The 21,653-nt window shown below is 44.9% G+C and overlaps 1 protein-coding gene across 1 annotated transcript in view; it reads left to right on the top strand.

Annotated features, from left to right (window-relative positions):
* The window catches only part of SLC24A3 (solute carrier family 24 member 3), a 471,543-nt gene that overhangs the window by 438,598 nt on the left and 11,292 nt on the right, over window positions 1–21,653 (top strand). Inside the window, exons 13-15 of the mRNA XM_004433710.3 lie at window positions 3,889–4,055; window positions 6,977–7,091; window positions 8,237–8,349. Coding sequence (XP_004433767.2) covers window positions 3,889–4,055; window positions 6,977–7,091; window positions 8,237–8,349 — 395 coding nt within the window. The remainder of the gene's footprint in view (window positions 1–3,888; window positions 4,056–6,976; window positions 7,092–8,236; window positions 8,350–21,653) is intronic.

Genomic DNA, 21,653 nt, shown 5'->3' on the forward strand with positions numbered 1-21,653 from the left:
CTTTTTCTCTGTCCAATAGAATTAAGTTTCCTAAAAAGCTCAATAAGGAATATAACTTAGGAACGAGTCCTTTGCTTTTAGAGCCGGTCACACTTAAAGGGACACTCTCTGCTCAGGGTGCCCGGTCCACGTCCTTGCTTCATCTCCCAATTGCTGGCAGACTTTCGGGAAATCACATGACGGCTGGTGCATCAGGTCTGTGTGCAGGGAGTTTGGTTTCCTCATTCGCTGCCACATCCCCAGCACCTGGAGCAGTGCCTAGCACAGCGTGGCACAGCGGGCATTCCGCGGATGTTCGTTACATGAGTGAACAAACCTATCCCAGGAGGGCTCTATTTGGACCACATGGCAATGGAACAAAAGATGGGGAAGTGTCCAGAAATGCTGCTGACTCAACGAGGAGAGGAAACGTTTTGTACCCCTTTGTTCAGAAATGGAAGTTTAGACTAGCTAAAATGTGGACAGATGATCCTTATCTGACTGCTCCTGCTCCCCAAAATCATTGAAAAAGCACATTTCTGTATCACTTGGTTTGCTCAAGGAGTTATATTTGTTATATGACATTTAAAGGTATATTCCAGATGATATCCATTGAATTTCTACGTTGTTTGTTGTTCTTACAAAGGAGCTATAACTTAAAGAAAGCAGCTCTATCATTTTTAATGTCAGTGAGAACTGTTTTCCAAATATAATGTCCTCCCTGTGTCGTCAGAATTTTTTAAAGCAGCTGAGAGAAAAAAACCCAAAACTCATTTGTGCTGACTTGTACGCCTTGCAGCTTTACCTAATCGATATCATTTTCTAAGCTCTTGCAGTAATAAGTTCTGACTTCATTTTTCTCCTCTTTTTTATTTTCCAAAGAATGACCAAGAGCCAAATTGAAGTCATTTCTCTTCCCAGCCATGTGTGCCTTTGTAACTTTGACTGGGTGTGTATTTTAAACCAGACCAAGTCTTTCTCTCTCTCTCCTGCGAGGGCATCAGGAAGACTAGAAGCCAGTGAGGGGGTCCCGAGAGCCCACGATGGATAAATGCTTGTCACCACATTGCAGGACTTAGGAACGTGCAGAATTCAGGATGCATTTGGGATCCAAAGATCTGGCCATATTCTAGATTATGCAGCATTTGAAAGCCCCTCACAAAACAACTCTCTGACAGTCTTCTTGCTTCGTAATCCAGCCAAACCAGTCTCAGTGTTCTCATCATTCACTTGACCACCTCCAGATCTTAAATCTAACAAGGTGCATAGCAGCTAATGGGAAAAGACTTCCCCTTTGTTCTCTTCACTTTATCCTGCACTTGTAAGTGGGATACCCCTAGATTCTCAAAACAATTTTTTTTGATCTGATTAGATTGTTCATAGTGCTGTTATTACTGTTAACATTATTAATATGTTTCGAGCATATGATAAATGCCCTGCACTGTTCATGGCATTCAAAACAGAGTGGTAAACCAGCTAGAGAAAACACTCATTCTTCTATAGTTTATATTCTAGTTTAGGGGCAACTGAAAATAAATGAGGAAACAAATAAACCCAATAATTTCAGACAGAAAACATTTGCTGTGAAGCAAATAAAAACAGGTGTTGGGAAAGCAAGGAGTGGTGTGAGGGGGGGTGGTTCTTATTTAGATTGGATGATCTGAGTGGTTAGGTGACATTTGAGCTGTGAGATGACCTGCATGACAGGGCAGACTCAGCTACAAGAAGATCCAGGCAGAGGGAATCATAAGTGCAAAGGCCCTGAGGCAGAAGGAGGCTTGGAGAATCTGAGGAAGAAGGCCAAGACAGGGTGGCATATGAGTAGGGAGAGTGGTAGGTGGGGGCCAAATCAAGTAGAGCCTTGTCAGCTGTGGTGGCAAGATGTGGTTTAACTCTGAGGGCAGTGGAAGCTAGTGGAAAGTTCTAGAACAGTCTGCTTTTGAGGTTCTCCCTCTGGCTGTCGGTGGTGAGCAGATGGAGGTAGGGCAGGTATAGGAGCCAGAGGTCCCCTTAGGAAGCCAGGTCTTCAGCTAGGTCATGGATGGAGGACTGGGCTCAGGGGGATGCTGTGGGGATAGTGAGCTGCAGACAGATTGAGAATGCCCTGGGCAAGTTGCCAGCGGTGGGCATAGGGGATGAAAGAACGGGGAGTCAAGAATGACCTTGAGTATTTTGACTCCAGCAACTTGCAAGCTCCAGCCCCTATCCTAATATCATTCTCATTTAATTCTTCCAGCAACTCTGTGAGCTCAGTGCTGTTGTGTCCACATTTTACAGATGAGGAAACTGAGGCTTAGGGAATTTAAATAACTGAGCTACTCAACCCAGACCCAGCGCTATCTGATGAGAAAGCCCCTCTCCCCCTAAAGGCTGCCCTGCCTCAGCCATCTGAAGGACGCCCGGGGGCCAGAAGTGATGTCGTGTAACTTTACTCTGCAGTTTTAAGAAATTATTTGGTGACTGGCAAGAGATAAATGAAATAAGTGCTGGATACTGGTATAAAATTATGAAATAAATTTTGTTAAACATTTTATTAATCACTGTTCAAAATGTAATGTTAAAAATACGTCCTTAACTCTGGTGGGAATATAAAATGGTACAATCATTTTGGAAAACTGTTTGTCAGTTTCTTCTAAAGTTAAATAAACATCCACCCTATGACTCAGCAATTCTACTCCTGGGTCTTCACCCAAGAAAAATGAAAACATGCCCACAAAAAGACTTGTACAAAATGCTCATATCCACTTTAGTCCTAACACCCTAAAACTGGCAACAACTCAAATTCCCATCCATAGGAGAATAGATAAACAAATTGTGTATTCATAGGATTGAATAATACACAGCTATTAAAAAGAATGCGTTACCGATACATGAATGAACCTCAAAAAACATTATGTTGAATAAAAGAAGGTAGACACAAAAACATACTATATGATTTTGTTATTTGAAGTTGGAGAACAGCAAAAAGTAATCTATGGTGTAGGGATTGGGGGGTTGACTGGAAAGAGGCACAGGGAACTTTCTGGAAGATGGAGATGTTCTGTATCTCCATTGAAGTGGGAAGTACATATGTGTATACATATTTCTTACCAGAGTTGAGTTAGCACTTAAGCAGGTTGGTAATAAAAGCCAAAGGAGAACTAATATGTTTGTCAGATCTGAGGCTACAAGGAACACATGGCGATATAGTCACCAAAATAAACATTAATGGGTGTTTCTTATGCATCGCATTCGGGCAGCACAGAGATGGTAGGATCAGGTCATCACTGACAGATCCATCATATTGTTCATGGCAGCAGATAGTTAGAGAGCCAGAATGCAATGATTAACTTGCAAATCCATATCGCTTGGGATCCAAACACTCAAGCAGTATTTTGACCACTTGAAGAGCCTTCAAAACATCTTTCAAGATTTCCGTGAGCTGCCAGACCATGCTTAGCAATTCCACTAGATGGCGCTGTGACCACTGACGCCTTGTAATCTGGAAGATTTCATTACCTAACTATGGGGAGGACAACAAAGGCAGACTGGTGGTCTTCCTAGCTCCCCTCCCCCATGCCCACCCCCACCCTCACACACACCCCCTTTTGTGTCCTGAGACTCTTCCTCATCCTTTCCCACCTGGCCCCATTTGCCAAATCACCCCCCCGCCCCGGCCCTGTATACTCAGCAGTGACTCATCCTGTCCTTTCGGAGTCCACAGTAGCAGGTGGGCAGTGGTTTAGTACATCAGGTTTTGCTGGTGGTGGAAAGCTATTTGAGTCTTTTTGGAAAAGAGCAATATAATAAGGTTTATGTCACAGGCCATCAATTAGGATGTAAATGTCTGGGGAAAGCAGTGTGGAGGGCTGGTGGAGCAGAGAAATGAGGCTAGCTGACTTTTTTTTTTTGCCTTTTTTATTTTCCCAGCTGGAAAACTGGAAACAGTGAAATGGGCGTTCACCTGGCCACTGAGTTTTGTCCTATACTTCACTGTACCCAACTGCAACAAGCCCCGCTGGGAGAAATGGTTTATGGTGACATTTGCTTCCTCCACGCTATGGATTGCAGCCTTCTCCTACATCATGGTGTGGATGGTGAGTGTGTTGAGGACCCCATGGCATTGCTAAATCTCTTTAGAGAGAAAAATGCGCTCACCCAGAGGGGAATAGGCATTGGGGTTTCAGCCCGGTGTCTGTTATCGGTCAGCTATTGCAAAAAGCTGCATAACAAACCACCCCTAAACTCAGTGGTTTAGAATCACAAGCATGTATTCTCCTGCTCACATGTCTGCAGGTTGCCTGTGGTTTGACTAATCCTAGTGACTAACCCCACCTGCCTGGCTAAGCACTCTGCTTCAAGCTACAGCATGGTTACGTTTGATGCAGGCAAACCAGCAGGTGGGGTTCGTGTCTATGCCATGCATTTGCTCATTTTCCTTGGACCAGTGCCTCCCTGGGGAATGCTCTTCTCACAGTGGATCACTGGAATACAAGAGAGCAAGGGGAAACACAAGAGGCCTCCTAGGGCCTTGGCTTGGAACTGACATACCATCATTTCCACCACATTCCATCAGCCAAGCACACCCTTAATGGAGTAGGGGAAATATACTCCACCTAGTCGAGTGGGAAGAACAGCAGAGTCACCAGCAAAGGCCTGAAGGAAAGGGGTGAGGAAGCGGGAAGTGACAATCACATCTATCAGAGTCACTTCCCCATCTGAGTCTCAGTTTCATCAACCAGAAAATGGGGTCATTGGAGGTGACTGCTCAAGGGTCCCTTCTGAAGCTAAAATAATGATTCAGGGATTGGCATTGATTGTGGGGCTGTGGCTCAGAAGAGCCTCTGCCCCAAAGCTATTTTAGGAAACGCAGCCATCAGAATGCAGTGCCCATTTATGACCATACTTTTTAACTGGGGAGCAAACCTAATTCATCAGAATTGGAGTTGGGCAGATATTAAAAGCCATGACAAAATTATGCACATTGAAATTAATCTTGCTTGAATGTTGGACAGAAATGGAATATAAATTCTGGAGAGTTAAACTGAAGAGCTGAAAAAAAGACCTGAAAAGATGATTTTGGAGGTAATAGCAAATTTGTAAACTTGACACAATTAACTCATTATTATCCGTTGCCTTCAACGTCACAGACAAACAGATATTTTTTTTTCAACCCAAATTTTACAGCCAGGGTTTTCTCCCTCATCCTGTGTTCATTCACGTTTTTATTTGACATAGTCATTGGCTGCCGTCTCTGTTCCAGGTGTGGGGAGGAGTGTTGGTATCCCCGACCTCCAGGTGCTCAGTGGTTTTCTCCAAAGTCCACTCACAAACAAACTAACAGACTGATCTGAGGTTGACCCTCCTGTTTGCCTCCTGCTCTGGTGGAGGTTCTGAGAAGTCCTGAGAAATGTCTGGGTGTGAGGAAGAAAACAAGGAGAAGCAAGAGATCTGGTCCCAGCCACCTGGAGAATCGGTTCCCAAACCTCCCGACTCAACCACGAACATAACAGAGAGCAGGCAGCGGGGGCAGCGGCTCCTTTCCAGGCCAAGCCCCTCTGAGCCAAACCAGATTCCTACAGGGACCCAGCTGAGGGTTAGAAAGGAAAAACAAGGTTTGGCCAGGATGCTGTAGCTCCATTTCACAAAAGGTTCCTCAGAACAACAAAAAGAAATGTGTGTCTCTGCATCTCACTTTCCTCCCTGGAGAGTGGATGGCAGAGAAACCGAGGCCACCCCAAGTTCAGGTCAGCACTGCCCAGAAATAAGGTACAGTCTCTGGTTTGAAAGGAGGCAAGCCAGGCATGTCAACAGATTTAACTAACATCCCCCAAACCTTTGGATGGGGAAGGAGCAACTGTGACCTTTGGAGTAAGTCACGATTTCATGTGTGGGTGTCTCTTTCGATCGATGGCCTGGGAGGCACCATGAGGAAAATTGCTGCTTACAACATGTGGTTTGCATTTCTTGTAATTTTATAGAAAGTGAGGGAGATCGAGTGGCATCCAGAATGACCTAACCATTCTAGCTCTTGCGAGTTAGCCTCTCCTTGGGCAAACGTACAGGGAATTGGTCTCTTTTTCCACTTACCTCTCTTTTGCCACTGGCTCCCTTATCTTGTCTCACCAACTGCTTTCCTCTTAGTTTTCCCATCTGGAAATCAGGGGCAAGAATGGGCTCATTTACAAAGTGGAAGTGACGTCTCAGGCATCCCCTGTGTCCACCCTCTGGCTCAACCCCTGCTATGAAAACAGGCGCTGCCTCTGCGAATGAGCCTGACTGCTGGTGGGAATGCCCCCTCTGCCACTTACTAGCCTAAGTGCCTGGGACAATGCCTCAGTTTCCATATCGGGAGAATGGAGATAATAATAGCACCGCCTCCATAGGGTTGTTGTGAGAATTAAATAAGCTAAAACCCACGCACATCACTTAGGACAATGCCTGAGTACTAAATAAACATGAGCAATTGTTGTGAGGAAGATGATGTCGAGGAAGACGCTAGCAAGCTTCAAGGAAGAAAGGAAAGGAAACGGCTGCTTATGGCTTTTCCTACAAGACTGGATAGTATAAATCCAGTCCCTTCCGCTTCTTGTAAATTTCCGTTATGCATCTCGGGACTTGGATGCTCAAAATCCCAGCACAGCATGGCAGCCATCTGTTCTGTTTTTCCCAGGACATCCTGAGTTCAAATATCCTGTCCCTTTTGCCTTTTCCTATTGCCTTTTCCAAGAAACTCTGTTTCCCCTCCCTCAAGCCGCCTGCCTTACCTGAAAGGAACAAGTGAAAAAGGCCAATCTTTGATTGGAAAACAGGCTCCATAACTGCACCCAGGTCCCCTGACCTGCAGGCCTGGGCTGCACAAAACGTTCTGCGCCATCTGAATTGATTCAGAGAGCAGACGTTGCCCCCTGCAGGGACCGCCCAGATTGCAGCCTTGCGGGCTTCTTGGTCAGAGGATCCGTGGGCAGGTAGAGCTGGCGTCGGCCCTTAGCTCACCGTCTCGTCATGCTGCTTCCAGGTCACAATCATCGGGTACACGCTGGGGATTCCTGACGTCATCATGGGGATCACCTTCCTGGCAGCCGGAACCAGCGTACCCGACTGCATGGCCAGCCTCATCGTGGCCAGACAAGGTGGGGCCTCCAGTGGTCTGGGGATGGGGGGGAGGAAGGCCTCCCTACCTGGGAGTCCATGTGGCAATTACCGGGCACCAAATACCAGCTTGGAAGGAGCAATGAGTGACTCCAGTGCTATGTTGGTCAAAAGGCTTCCTGGCATCAGAACAGGGAAACAAGCCAGAAGGTCCACGCTTGAGAAGGGCAGAGATGTTTTCTAGATAGCACCATGGCCCCTTCTGGAGGTTGTATTGCCATCCTTCTATCATTAAAAATGGTAATAAATATAAGGATGCTCACCTTTACTGAGTGCCACACACGGAGCAAAGCAGGTTAGGCACGTTATCTTACATAATTTAAACAACTCTGTGAGGTAGGGACAACCATACCCCATTTTATGGATAAGAAAACTGGGGCTTAGAGAAGACGGACCTCGTGGCCCACAGTTTACCCAGCTGCAGTAGCTCAAAGTGGCGGCTGCCAGAGGTCAATCTTAGTGTATGACCGACCCTTGCCTACTTCAAAATCAAGCTCACAGTTTGTTTCCAGGAGGACGCCCCCCAGATGGCCATACTCTCCCTTCCCCACAGCCACTCTAATTTATATGCCTGATTTGTGCTAGAGGGAATTGTTTTTAACACACAATTTAGCTACAACACTTAGCACAGTATCCTCTAGAAGTCCTCACAAAATTCTACTGGTTACATTATTTTTCTTAGGAGTGCTCAATTATTTGGAAGGACAATTGAATACAGTGTAGAGCAGTTGGGAGATGATACCATAGGTTGGTGAGCTCATGAGCGCTTTATAGAACTGTCGAGTTTATTCCTTTCTATAAGAATGTTTCAGAATTTTTGCAACTATATTTGGTTTTCTGAATCACTTGCTTTAAGCCAGTGATCATATTTGAAGTAAAGGTCAATAGTTCAATAGAATGTGCATTTTATTCTATTCTTTTCTACTGAAAATACAATGTATTGACTATGTGTTTTTACAACCAGTGTCATTCTACAGTGATGGCCTAGGAGAGAAGCAAATATGTGAGCTAGCAGACCTGCCAGCTGCGTCTCTGGCTGTCAGACCAAAGGCTTGGGGGAGTCCTTCGTGGGCCCTGCAGTCCCCTGAGATCACCTCCCTCACTCGAGTGACCTCTTTCCTTGCAGGCATGGGGGACATGGCGGTGTCCAACTCCATCGGGAGCAACGTGTTTGACATCCTCATCGGCCTTGGTCTCCCCTGGGCCCTGCAGACCCTGGCTGTGGATTATGGATCCTACGTAAGTGGGTCTCTTTAAACCCAGGGCTACACGGACTCTGTTTTTAGTGGCCTTGGCCACTTGTCTCACGGCAAGGAGGTGTGGAAATACTGATACTGAGGGGGAAACAAATTCTCCTCGTCAAAGTCCTTCCAAAGTCAGGCTTGTGAGGACATTCAGGACTCCAGAGCAGGGTTGGCAAACTTTTTCTGTAACTGAGGGGGAAACAAATTCTCCTCATCAAAGTCCTTCCAGAGTCAGGCTTGTGAGGACATTCAGGACTCCAGAGCAGGGTTGGCAAACTTTTTCTGTAAAGGGCCAGATGGGCTATGTGGGCCAGACAGTCTCTGTCACAACTACTCAACTCTGTGGTTGTGGGCTGAAAACAGCCAGAGACGATACGTAAGCGAGCATGGCTGTTTCCGTGCGACTTTATTTATAGAAACTGAAATTTGAATTTCATATAATTTTCACATGTCATGATATATTATGATTCCTTTGATTCTTTTCAACCATTTAAAGATATAAAAACCATTCTTAGCTCATGGGCTGTGCAAAAATAGGTCATGGGCCAGATTTGGTCCATGGGCCATAATTTGCCAACCCCTGCTCTAGTATATTTGTTCTGCATGTGAAACATTTTTATTCATGAAGGAAGGGACACAAAAATACAAGATGCCCTCTCTGCCTGGGCACTGGTGACAGTCAGACCCTGCTGTAATAATGGCCTCCATGCTATTTCACAAGGTTATGCTGATTGTGACTTTAGGCGAATTTGCAGGTAGGTGACACAGGTGGGTCCAGGTAGGCTGCAATACTTTTTCCCAACTCGCCAAAATGTTCCTCCTCTGCTAATGGAAACTTCTGCCGTTCTGGACAGACACTGTCCAAAGACTGAGGAAGAAACTACAATTAGAGATTTCTTCCTGTGTCTGGAAGAAAACAGTATTGTGCCTCTGAAGTTTTTGCTGGATGCTTCTCTAAATGTATTACTGAGCGTGATTTTAGTCTATCTGTATAGTATATTGTAAGTAATTGTATATTCTGCAGAAAATATTGTAGCTCATTTTATGAAAAGATGGTTGTCTTCGGAGTTGCTTGACTAATGGCTGTTTCAACTAGGGAAAGTGTATCCAGCTGGTTGCAATGAAATTGAAATCCATACAGAAAGGCCACATGGTTTTGGTTCATGTGAAGTTACCTGTTGGCTGAGAGATTTCATCAGAGGATAAAGATAAGCACAAGGAGATGGAAGGAAGCATAATGTGTTCTAAGGAGTGGAGATCTCATCTCTGTTGTCTATGAAATTGGGCAATGACATGGTAAAAATGAGCCACATTACTTACATTGGGGGGGGTCTGAGAAAGCTGCTTGCAGGAGGTGACTATGAGTTGAAATCTGAATAACTAGAGAGAACCAGCCATGGGGAAATTGGGGTAGGGCGAAGCAAAAGCATTCCAGGTAAAAGGAACAGCTAGTGAAAAGGCCCTGAGGCAAAAATATACTTATTGGTGAGACAGAACAAAGTCCACTCTGCAGCAGAGTGAGCACGAGGGCGCATGGTTGAGATGCAGTTGGGGTGGGGGGGGTAGGCAGGACAGATCATGTGGGTGCTTATTTGACAATTAATAAAATATGATGGCATTCAAAACTTATATGGATTTAGAAAATGATGTTTTTAATAACTTTTGTGAGAAATGCAGCAGCATGAGTTTTAATCCTGGGCCCTAAGCCCAGAAATAAGGACCACTTAGCCTTGGCTAATTGTAAACAGACACCCACCAGAGACGCAGGTCCTTCAATGGTCCCCCAACAATGCACCCTAAACGTCATACCTCCCTGACTACCCGCTGTCTCAGACGTTGCACAGAGCCAGGCTGGCGCTCCTCAGACGCACTGCCCCTAAGGGTGCCCTGCTGCTGTCTCTCCTGCAGACTCCTCTGCCTCAAGTGCATACATTCTCCATCCCTCTTCCCATTTGAAATGTCCCTTCTCCCAGGTCTGTCTCAATTGTCACTTCATTCAAGATTCCTTTCTGGACCTCACCACCACCACCACCACCAAATAGGGTCTCTCTTCACAGCTCTTGTTTCTGTCTCACTCACAGCCCTTGTCCTGAATCTGTGAACTTACTCCATCTTATTACACGTTCAGTGATGCACGTAAGAGAGACACTGAAGAAATGTCATCCAAGTTGGCCACTGAAAGGGCATTATCCATTGGGTGGTCACAGGATTCCAGATAATCTTCCTAAATTCTGTAGGCCAAAAAGTGAGATCGGTGTCCGTCAGGATCTCGTGAATGGACTCACATCAACCAAATTCACAAGTTTGATATTTATGCCAGAATAGCAACAGACAGTAGTAAGATATGCACGTGCCAGGCAGAAAGCATACTTATTCTGGACAATTCATGCTATTTTCCTGGAGAAAGATCTTTTGTAGGAGGTATTTTAGGAGCTCCGTGACCACCTCAAGTTCATTGACTCACCAGGATTACTCACAGGACTCAAGAGCAGGTTATATTCATGGCTAAGATTTATTAACAAAGGGTGTGGAGTAAAAGCAGCAGGAAAATGAAATGCATCAGGAGAAATCCAGAGAGGTCAGATGCAGGCTTCCAAGTCCTGTCCCACCCGGTCACACAGGTCATGCTTTCTCTCTAGCAACACACTATAGGGACATGTGCAAGATGTCTCTGTCCAGGGAAGTCCACTGGGGTCTGAGGCTCTTACAGAGGGCTGGTCAGGTAGACACATTCCTGATACGTGAACAGCGATGATAACAAAACTCAGAATCCTAGCACAGACACCAGATATACATAATAAATCTTGCTAAACAATCCTGACCAGCTGGTCCAGCATGCCCCATTGCTTCCAGAGTACAACACAACATCATTGCTCAGTGGCATAAAGAACATTCTAAGGGCCACATTCTCGAGGATTGGCCAAGGGTCAATCTTGGCTCCCCTGGAGGCACGCCAGGATAAAGTAACCAGGCCTGCTGCATTAACACTTGCACAGAAGGTCAAAATAATAGAACTTTATTTGTCAGAATAAGAATCTCTACTACTATATCACGAACACCACCAAAAATCTCACTGAGGTAGCCTAACCAAGGTTTATTTCTTGCTCAAAATTGACTGCAGATGTTTCCATTCTGGCAGCTCCCATGGGCTCTTCAAGCAGAAACTCAGGGATTGGGGCTTATTCCATTGTGTGACTCTACCATCTTGGAGTCCTTCTCCAATAGCGACTCAGAAAGCAAGGGCATGGAAGATGATGCAGATCATTTTTTGATGAGGCCTAGAGGTGGTGTTTGGCCCCTCTGCTCCCACCCATTTTCCGGATAAGTCACACGTTCCTCACCTAGCTGCAAGAGGGATCCAGGACATTAGTTTAGCTGTGTGTCCAGAAAAGAGAGAAGATGCAGATGTGAAACAACACCAGCAGTCTCTACACTCTGGGGTGTCCGGTTGAGAGTGGAATCCAAACAAGAGGGTTTGCTGGATAATCTTTTGCTGTGGCTGTGGGGCTGCTATTGTCTGAGACATCCACCCATACTGTAGGGTTTATGTCTCTGCACATGGACCAGAGCACTCAGGTTGAGGGGGCTCCATGCCCCCAACTCTACAGGGACATGTTGACCAATCCTGCCTCTTTTTTGGTTTTTTTTTGCTGAGGAAGATTCACCCTGAGCTAAAATCTGCTGCCAATCTTTCTCTTTTTGTATGTGAGCCACCGCCACAACGTGGCCACTGCCAGACAAGTGGTATAGGTCCGCGCCCAGGAGCCAAACCTAGGCCGCCGAAGCAGAGCACGCCAAACTTAACCACTGGGCCCCCAGAGCTGGCCCAGTCCTGCCTCTTTGAGCTCCTTTCTCTGGGTCACATGTGGACAGTCCCCCTTCCGGTAACACATCTTTCCTGTACTCAAGCTGAGAGCAGTATTATTGATTGTGTTTCATCTCTCTCATTGAAGTCTTGCTGCTTCCTTAAAATACAAGTCACTTTGATTCTGTTCTGCCATTCCTCAAATAATCTCTTGGGGTTTTTCCTACAGTCAACTAATCTAAACTTTACTTTTTTATTCCTTTATTCTGATTAAAAAATAGCTAATGGTCTTCATCAAAAATTAGAGAAACTCTAATTAGAGAAAACTCTGGAGCAGTGGCTGCTCAGTAGAACTTTCTGTAATGATGGAAACGTTCTATAGCTGTACTGTCAAGTACAGTAGCCACTAGCTTCATGAGACTTTTAAATACTTGAAATGTGGCTGGTACAAGTGAAGACCTGAATTTTTAATTTTTATTTTATTTTAATTAATTTAAATTTAAGTAGCCACATGTGGCTTGTCCCATAAGATGCTGCAGCTTTAGAGGATGAAATAAAAATCATACATAGTCCAATCCATAGATATCAGTTGTTAAATTGATATTAATTGTAAAATTTCGGCATATTTTTCTCTTTCTGGGTTGGCTTACATAGCTGAGACCACACTGTACAATTTTGTACATTGCTTTTTATACTTCTTATATCAAACACATTTTCCTTTAAATCTCATTAGAAACATCTTTAAAGTAACCTAATATTCTAGTTATGCCAAATTTACTTAATCATGCTGCTGCTGTTGGACACTTATGTTGTTTCAAGATTTTCACTGTTATAAATGATGCCACAGACATCTTTATATATCAATCTTATAGATTTTAGAGATCTGTAAAAATGGTACCTAAAACTGTATTTACAGTTGAGGTTATTTCTTTTGATCACTTTCCAGAATTGGAACTGTTATATAGAATATGAACACTTTGAAGCTCTTTACACCTGCCTAGTTATTTTTCAAAATGACAATATTCCTTACAGTTTAATTTGCCCTAATTTCATTCCTGAGGTTTAGGCCGCAGCTTTATGGCACCCTCATGTTCTTTTTTTTTATTTAACACAGGCTTTACTCTCATATTTTGACCACGGGAAGCTCTGTGAGGGTGAGCTTTCTCATGGCACATAGTACGGGGCGTGTACCTACTTGAGACACGAAAGAAGCGTTGAATAAATGGAGCCCATGATTAGATCTTCCACTGCATTAGCTTTCATCAACAGTTGCCTTTCATGAGTTAGAGGGAAGTTTCAGGTCCAAACTGAGACATGAGGACATAGGTAGGCTAATACTTTGGTGCCCCCTCAAACTGATATTTTTTAAAAAAATTTGGTTTAACATTTATTTTTCAGGGGAGACAGAATGCTGCATGAGCAAAGGGTGGAGAAAGGAGATTACTTGTTCTATCATTGCCTCCCCTTGTTATCACCCAATTCAGCTCAGGCCTCAAACCTCCACATTCTGCTTGAGCAAAGACCCTGCAGTGAGCACGACCTGACTTCCTGAGGAAGCACGACTAGTGACCCTCAGTTGCTACTTGGTCATACTCGGTCTTAGTGTCTTATCCCTCCCTCCAAAGGCTCTAGCACTTCTAAATGCAATTTTCTGTCTCTCATTTCATTCCCTGGTCCATCTTTATATCCAGTCTTCATTGGCACCCTAGACTGCCTGGCTTCTGTGCCCCGTAACCCAGCTCAAGCATGGATCTGTTGAGTTCATCAACAGTTCACCTGGTTTATTCCTCTGTTTGTTTTACTTTCCCACTTACCTCTTATCAAAGTTATGAAGAAGTAAAATTCAGACCTATGTGAACTCCAATTGCTTTTTGTCTCCTCTGGTGAAGACTAGAGTATGGTGGCTAAAAAGCAGGCAGTAAAAAGATGAAAAGAAACTGTGCTCTAAATAACCTGGAAAATCAATCCATGAATAATAGATTTTTACCACATTGACTCTCTCCAGGGAGAGATGGACAGGCAGGAGCAGGGGATGCAAATTCTTCCAGTATCTCTAAGATTTATCACGTTTATTTTTTCTTTCCTGGGATTACAGGTTACAATCGTGGAAGGTGAAATAAAAACTTTCAAAAACAAAACTCAGAGCTCATCTTGGAAGTAAAACAGTTCCTCTTACCAGCTTTGAAATCTTCCTGACTGAAAATGGATATCAGGCCTGAGATTCCAACTCAACTAGGCACGTGGTCTGCCATAAACAAACCCCTAATGATCTGCCCTCCTTCCTCTCCTTCTGACATTCTCCCGACACTCTTTAGAGAACAGAAAATTAAACATAATTCTCATATCAGTAACATTCACAGCCATGAAAACATAGCCTTTTCAGGTCCCAAATTCTAGTGACCGGGTGACATCATGAATACAGAAACTCAGGTGCTATGAGCTATTTGGCCCAAATTCATGTTTTCCATCTATAGACGACATAATTGGGTCACTCTGGTCACTTTGCTGGAATTGTACAAGGAGCACATCTAATCCTGTGGGTGAGGATCGCCTTTATCCTTGAAGTGGAGGGTAAAATGCAGGAGAAGAAACAGGCCACTTCTATGATCAACAGCCATGGCACACAGGAGAGTGTTCTTGGGGGAGACTTTTGGTTGAGAAGGCTTGAGAAAGATGTGTCATGTTGCGTTTTCATCCAAATGCTACTATTTCTGCAACTAGTACCAGATCTTCATTTTATTCCAGGAATGCAAACATCCAGTGTAGGCCTTTCTCCTGAAAGCATAAATTCAGTAATATAATCTATAAACAGTTCATGAACCCCAGGGAAATCAAGATTTCTTTTTGTATGTGGTGTGAGGTAGGGGTCCAACTTCATTCTTTTGCATGTGAACAGTCGTAGGGGTTAGCAATCTCTCATCCATGAATAGCTCCTGAGAGCTTTGCCAAATTTCAGCCCAGTTAAATAATTTATATTCATGCTGGTGATTCTGAGTCATCAAGAAAAAGTTAAGAATGAAATTTTTTAATCAAAAACAGTTAAGGTACTGACACAGAGAGAGGTGGACTTTAATTTTCTGGGAAACTTTACTTGTACGGACTATCTCTTTGCCTAGTACTGGTAGACCAAAGTAGTGGCCCAGTATTTGGCCCAACCAAGCTGTGTCTTTTGATTTTCCTGGAAGCCAGGGGTCCCAGCAAATGGCCCTCTGGAACCAAACTACCTCACAGAGGGTAAAGGGGTCCCTACCAGGGGCTCCTGTTGTCTCTATTCCAGCTCATCCTTCAGCTGTCAGCTTGGATGTCAGCTTGGGGTGATCTCCCAAGCTTGGGTCAGTTGTTGCTCCTGTGTTTTTCAGCAGCTCCCATCAAAGCTTACCTTTGCCCCTTTGTCTGAGTCTCCCCTGGAGAGGTGATCTCCCTGAGGGCAGGAACTGTGCCAATCTTAAGCATTTATTGTTTCCTCTGTGCCTAGGACAGCGCCTGGTACTTAGAATGTGCTCAACAAACATTTGTTGGATGGATGGATGGATGGATCCTAACTTTCCCATCAGCGTCACCTTACCTGGGGAGGAAGACATATGAACAGAGCAGAATGAAGGAATAAGCTGACCTGAGAAAAGAGCAGAGGACAAACAAAACAGTAATAAGTATAGCTTAACATTCATTGAGGACCTACTATGTGCCAGGCACTCTAGGGACACCATGCACACATGATCTCATCTAATCCTGACAGCAGCTAACTAAAGCAAGGATTATTTCTTCAACCAACGCTTATTGTGCACCTACTGTGTGCCAGGAACTTGGTGAGGTGCTGGGAAAACAAAATGAACCAGGTAGACTAGGCCATCCCTGGTAGAGAGTGCATCAGGTGGGGGGACAGACAATCCATGAGTGACAAGCACATGAATGTGCTAACTTAGAGAACAAAAGCCTTCTAAAGACAATGAGACAGTGACATTATAGAGAATGGGGGGCATGTGTCACTCTGGATTAGATGGACAAGGAGGTAGGTTCTATGCTAAGTGTGAATGACAGGACAGAGTTGGGTGTGTGGAGGGCAGGGGGAGCATTCTAGAAAGAGGGAACTGCAAGTGCAGAGACACTGAGGTGGGCTGTGTCTGAGAACAGAAGGAAAGCCAGGGCAGAGGGAGTGAGGTGGGCAGGGGTCACAAGTACACAACTGTTCTAAGTCCCCTTATGCAGATCAGGAAGCCAAGGCCCAGAGAGGTTAAATCGCACAGCCAGAAAGAGGCAGAGAGAAGACAGTGAGGTTTTTTTCTCTCCCCTAAACATCAGAGATCAAAGTGGGAGGGAGGGTCCTATTGCCAAAAGGCTGTCATGCATGCCTGGGGGCACAGGAGCATGAGGATCCTCAGTGGGGTGGAATTTTAGACCAGATCCATCCCTGAGTTTGAATCTTTGCTAGAAGAGAAGACAGGGTCTGCTTATTAAGGCCAAGGTGAGCTCTTCAGCTTTATGTAAAGAGAGAAGGACCTGGAAGAGAACTCCTGACCCCCAGATTCTCATTCTAAAAGTCCCGCAGATGTTGTGGCAGCTAAAATCCTTGCTGCCCTCGGGAAGTTATATGTCTACAGTGAGTTTCTGACTGAGGGTTGGACAAACCATTTTGGATCCTTCCATGAGGATTACCCATTTATTCAGTCCCCGGGTCCTTCCTTGGCTTTCATCGGGCCCTCCAGTAGCCAGCCCTCCACACCCAGCCACATTTTAGGGGCATCATTGTGTAACCTTATGCCAAGATGGAGAAGTCACTTGGAAAAATAGTTCTAGGTTCATGGAAAAGCAAACTTAGGGGCTTATTTGCCACAAGCATTTTTGTCTTCCCTCTTCTCCACCTCCAGCTTTTCCCCAGAGAGAAGCTTCATTTCCGGAAGAACACTGAGGGGCCTCCTTCCATTTAGCATAGCGGTAACCCCATGACATCTATCTGCACTCTGATATCAGAACTGAGAAGCTGTGTGGGTTTAATGGCCTCTCCTGCCCTCGCAAGGGACCTGCAGACAATTCTGAAGCAATTTTTCCATCTTGACTAGGTGGGATTCCCAAGTCATAATTATTGGATAATTACCATCAAGACAGCTGTTTTGTGCATGGTATTAGGTTCAGGCATTTGACAGCGAGGAATGAATGCAGTTTTACAGATTTTGACATTTCCTAGCACTTGTGGCTTGCTCAGAAGCCAGCTAGCCACCTAAGTCCCAAAATAAAAAATATTTCTAAAAGTCAAAGTTTAGAAAATTAGGACTTCCTGTCCCATTTTCGCGATGAAATTCTGTTCCACGTGCTCTAACAGAGCTAAGACAGTCACCAGGCAGGCTCCAGGAAGCCAGGACAAAACTCTGATTCCTGAGCTAGGGCTTAGAGGTGCAAAATAAATCTGAGAAGTAACAGGAGGAGAAAGAGAGTCTGTATTTTTCTTTTTCTGAGCAAGAGCCCACCTGACTCCAGAATCTGCAGAGGTAAAAAGAAAAAGTGATCAGAAACCTTCTTACCCCACACCTTCAGTTCATTCTCTCTCTGATCAAACATTCATTGAACCCTTACTGTGTGCTAAACTGATAACCGTCATTGGGGATGCCTCAGAGAGCAAGACAGACATCATCCTGTGCCCCTGGAAGGAGACAATTGCAGAAGCAATTCCAAAACAAAGTGTGATGCTTGCTCTCCTGCGGGCTGGTTGTGCAGGAGTTGTGCAATGTGTGGCAGGGGTAGGAGACATGGAATGCTTGTGAGGAAGTGATACTTCTTCTGAGAATCTGAGATTACTGGGAGCCAAGCAGGTAAAGAGAGTGAGAGGATTTTTTGCAAGCAGAAGGAACAGCCTGTAGAAGACCGAGATACGAGAAAGCTTCATGCACCCAAGGACCCAAGGGCAGCTCCTATGGCTGGGGGTTGGATGTGGGGGGTGGGAAGTGGGGAGTACAGGGTGAGTGGCAGGAATGAAACTAGAGACAGAGAGAGGCCATGTGGTAAAGACATTGTGAGCCATGGTAATGGAAAGAATGAAGGGTCTTAGAGAGGGAGTGGTGTGATCATATGTGCCTTTTAGAAAGAAGATTCTGACTACTACATGGAGAAAGGGTTGGGGCCAGACAAGCCTGACAGCAGCAAGACCAGTTATGAGGCATTTGTAGGAGAGAGAAAATATGGTGACCTGGACTAGGGTATTTGTATCCATTAGCTATTGCTACCATAATGCTGTGTAACAAACCATCCGAAAAACTCAGTAGCCTACATACGTTACCATATATTTCTCATTCATACATCTGTGCGTTGACAGGTGTTTGGGTGATGTAGGTTTGGCTCCAAGCTTCACTTGGGTCTGCTCCATGTGTCTCTCATCCTCTTTAGACCAGTGACTTCCTGAGACACATTCTTCTCATGATGGAAAGCAGGAGCACAAGAAGCCACCTCAATTATGGAAATACATTTCAAACCTGTGTTAAGTCCACTAATATCCCATTGGCCAAAGCATATCACATAGCCAAACCCAAATCCAGAGGCACAGAAATACCTCTGCCCACCATGAAGCTATGGAAAGGAGGTGGGCATATAACTCGAGTACGGGGGGAGAAATTGAGACCAGCGATTCACTCTGCCTCAGTAATAGCAGTAAAGCTGGAGAACATGGAAGGCAAAGCAAGAGACTGCAGGAAAAGAACCAGCAGGCCCCGGTGATTGATTTAACAGCAGCCCCTAAACATCTGTTAATGGGGAGGTGAGCTGGGACAAGACAAGCACCTGGTCATCCAAGATTTTGTTGGCCATTGTGAAAAGTTTGGATTGTGTTCTAACTGCCATTGAGGATTTTAGCTAAACAATGGCATGATTCATTTTACATTTTAAGATATTTGATACTGTTTGGAAATGCCTAGAAGAAGGCAAGGAAGAGAGGAGACAAGTCAGGGAGCTGGTGACAAGAGATGATGGCAATGTGTGGCAATGTGGTAGGAGTGTACTAGGGGAGAAAAAGAGATTATTAAGGAAGAATTGATAAGATTTTCTGATGGATGCTTGGAGGAGATACCAGAAAGAGAAAAATCAAAGGTAACTTCCAGTTCTTTGCTTGAGCATGTTGACCTTAAACAAATAGATAGCTAGTTATTTCTCCAGCAAAAATGGGTTTATTCAGGATCAGCAAGGAATTGCAATTCAGGGTCTGCAACCATGGCAGGCCATGTGCAAGTCGTCCACCCCACCACCACCACCACCACCCCCCAGCCCCCCCAAACACACACAACAAGAGGAGGAGAAACTCTTATAGAGGGGAAGAAGCAGATGGGAGCACTATTGTAAAAAAAGAGTCTATTGGAGGAACTGCGAGTTCAATGTGTAGTGGCTTTTCAGTGGCTGAGTTGTGACAGCCTCTCATTGGCTGAGCTTCTTGCTGGTCAAGAAGAGATGTCTTTCTTCTTCCTGTTGAACTCTGCTATTGACAGAGGATGTGAGAGCTCCCCTTTTGGCCTCCTGACTCCAATTTGATGAGGTTTCTGTTTATTAATTTCCACAAGCAACTAAGTGTATTGTGGTGCCATTCATGGAGATGGGGATGACCACATGGGGGTGGGGAACATATTTAGTAGGAAACATCAAGGGTTCCAATTAGGACAGATTAAGTTTGATATGTCTGGGGGTCATCCAGGTGGAGAGGTCAAGTAGGCAATGGAATGAATAAATGTGTCTGAAGTTCAGAGGCAAAGTCTAGTTGCAGGTATAAACTTGGCAGTCAGTAGCATTAATATGGGTTTTAAAGCAGAAAGCTCATAAAGGAAGTAAATGTAGATCGAGAAAAAAGCCCAGAATCATATCCTGATGTCAAGTAGGGAAAAAAACCATCCAGTGAAGGAGACTGAGGCATGGTCAACCAGAGACGAGGAGAATCAGAAGAACATGGGACCAGAAAAATGTTTCAGGAAGGATGGAGTGGCCAAGTATAGCAGGGCTTTTTCCAAGGTCCTTCTTCTAAGGCCAGCTGTGTCAGCCAACCATCACCTCCTCTAAGAAGCCTACCCCCAGCCAAATTTACTACCTCTAGAATCACAGGGGACTGTCATCTCTGATGTGTGTGTCTCCCCAACTCTCCAACTGAGGGCAGGAACTGGATTTTACTCAACTAATGCTCCCCGGCACCCAGCAGAGGGCCTGTGTAGAATGAATCAATGAACCACTCAGTTCTTGATCCTTTCCACCTCTTTCCTTCTCACCTTTTTTAGCAAGCATTCCCAAATCAGGTTCCCAATACCTGCACACTGCTCCAACTGCCAGGATCAGTTTTCCCTTTCTCTGGAAACCCCTGCCCAAACCCAAAGGGACAGTGGGGCACTGGAGCGCAGCTCTTCCTAACCCCACCTTCAGTGAGGCCACGTTGGTAGCTTGCAGTTGACCATGGTGGGAGTATTGACACCACGGAAATCACCAGAATACCAGAATGCCACTGCCAGGGCCAGTCTACACACTATTCCCACAGGACCTGGCTAGGTAACTTGGAAATAGTTTGGTGACATCTTAATGAATGATACTTTTCGATGTTGTCCTAACAGAGCTCCTGGGAGCTACAGTGACACCACCCAATCCCTTTAAGGTGAATCTTGACCGTTAGATTTCAGGCACTGTGTGAGACACCCACCTGGTGTCACAGAATTGCTTGGATGTGGCGGGGAGACCCACACACGCAAATTGGAATTGGTGACCAGAGTCTTACCTTGGCTAAGTCTTAACTTCCCTAAGCCCCAGTTGTCTCATCTTTACATGGGGAAAACAAACCCCACCCCACTTAGCTCGCTGAGCTACCACTAGAATTCAGTGCAACCCTGTGTTTGTGAGAGCAGTCTGGAAGCGAAAGGACTTCGGCACCAGCTCCCGTTAAAGTGCTTCTTTTCTGTAGTCTTGTTCACTTTCTTACCTCATTTAATTGTTTGAGGAAAGAGATTCCCACCCAGTGATATTCTACAACATAAAGTCAAGGCTAGACACATCCATTTGGAACCCACACCCAAACAAGTGTTCAGATTACCCAAATCAGAAAATGCAAAGCGACACACAACACGTGTTCCAAGTTATAAATAAATTAGCAAAAATCCACGGGCTTCTTGTTTTTCCTAAAAGAATTCAGTAGTTGGGTGGAGCTGACCTCAAACCATAGAGAGATTTTAAAATGAAATATGAGGGGGTCAGAATCTTTGAGGCTGGTGTTTTTGGATCCCCAAACACACTTTGTAGGACTCAGGGAATTGTTTTGTGAAATGCATGCCTACGTGAAAGTGGGTATGAAAGGATCTGTGTGTGCGCGTCTATACTAAAAAATGTATGTTCATCGTGGGCTAAATTCCTGTTGACTTTGGAACCAGCCAGCCTTCCGTTTCCTCTGCAACAACTGCCAAGAGAGAATTGGAGAATGGAAATGCATATTTTTGAAGGCAACGAATAAAAACAATGTTAAATGTCAGAGCTGAACAATCCAAGTTGTGCCC

This window comes from Ceratotherium simum, chromosome 21 (genome assembly GCF_057802395.1).
Source record: "Ceratotherium simum simum isolate JZ-2026a chromosome 21, ASM5780239v1, whole genome shotgun sequence".
Taxonomy (NCBI): domain Eukaryota; kingdom Metazoa; phylum Chordata; class Mammalia; order Perissodactyla; family Rhinocerotidae; genus Ceratotherium; species Ceratotherium simum.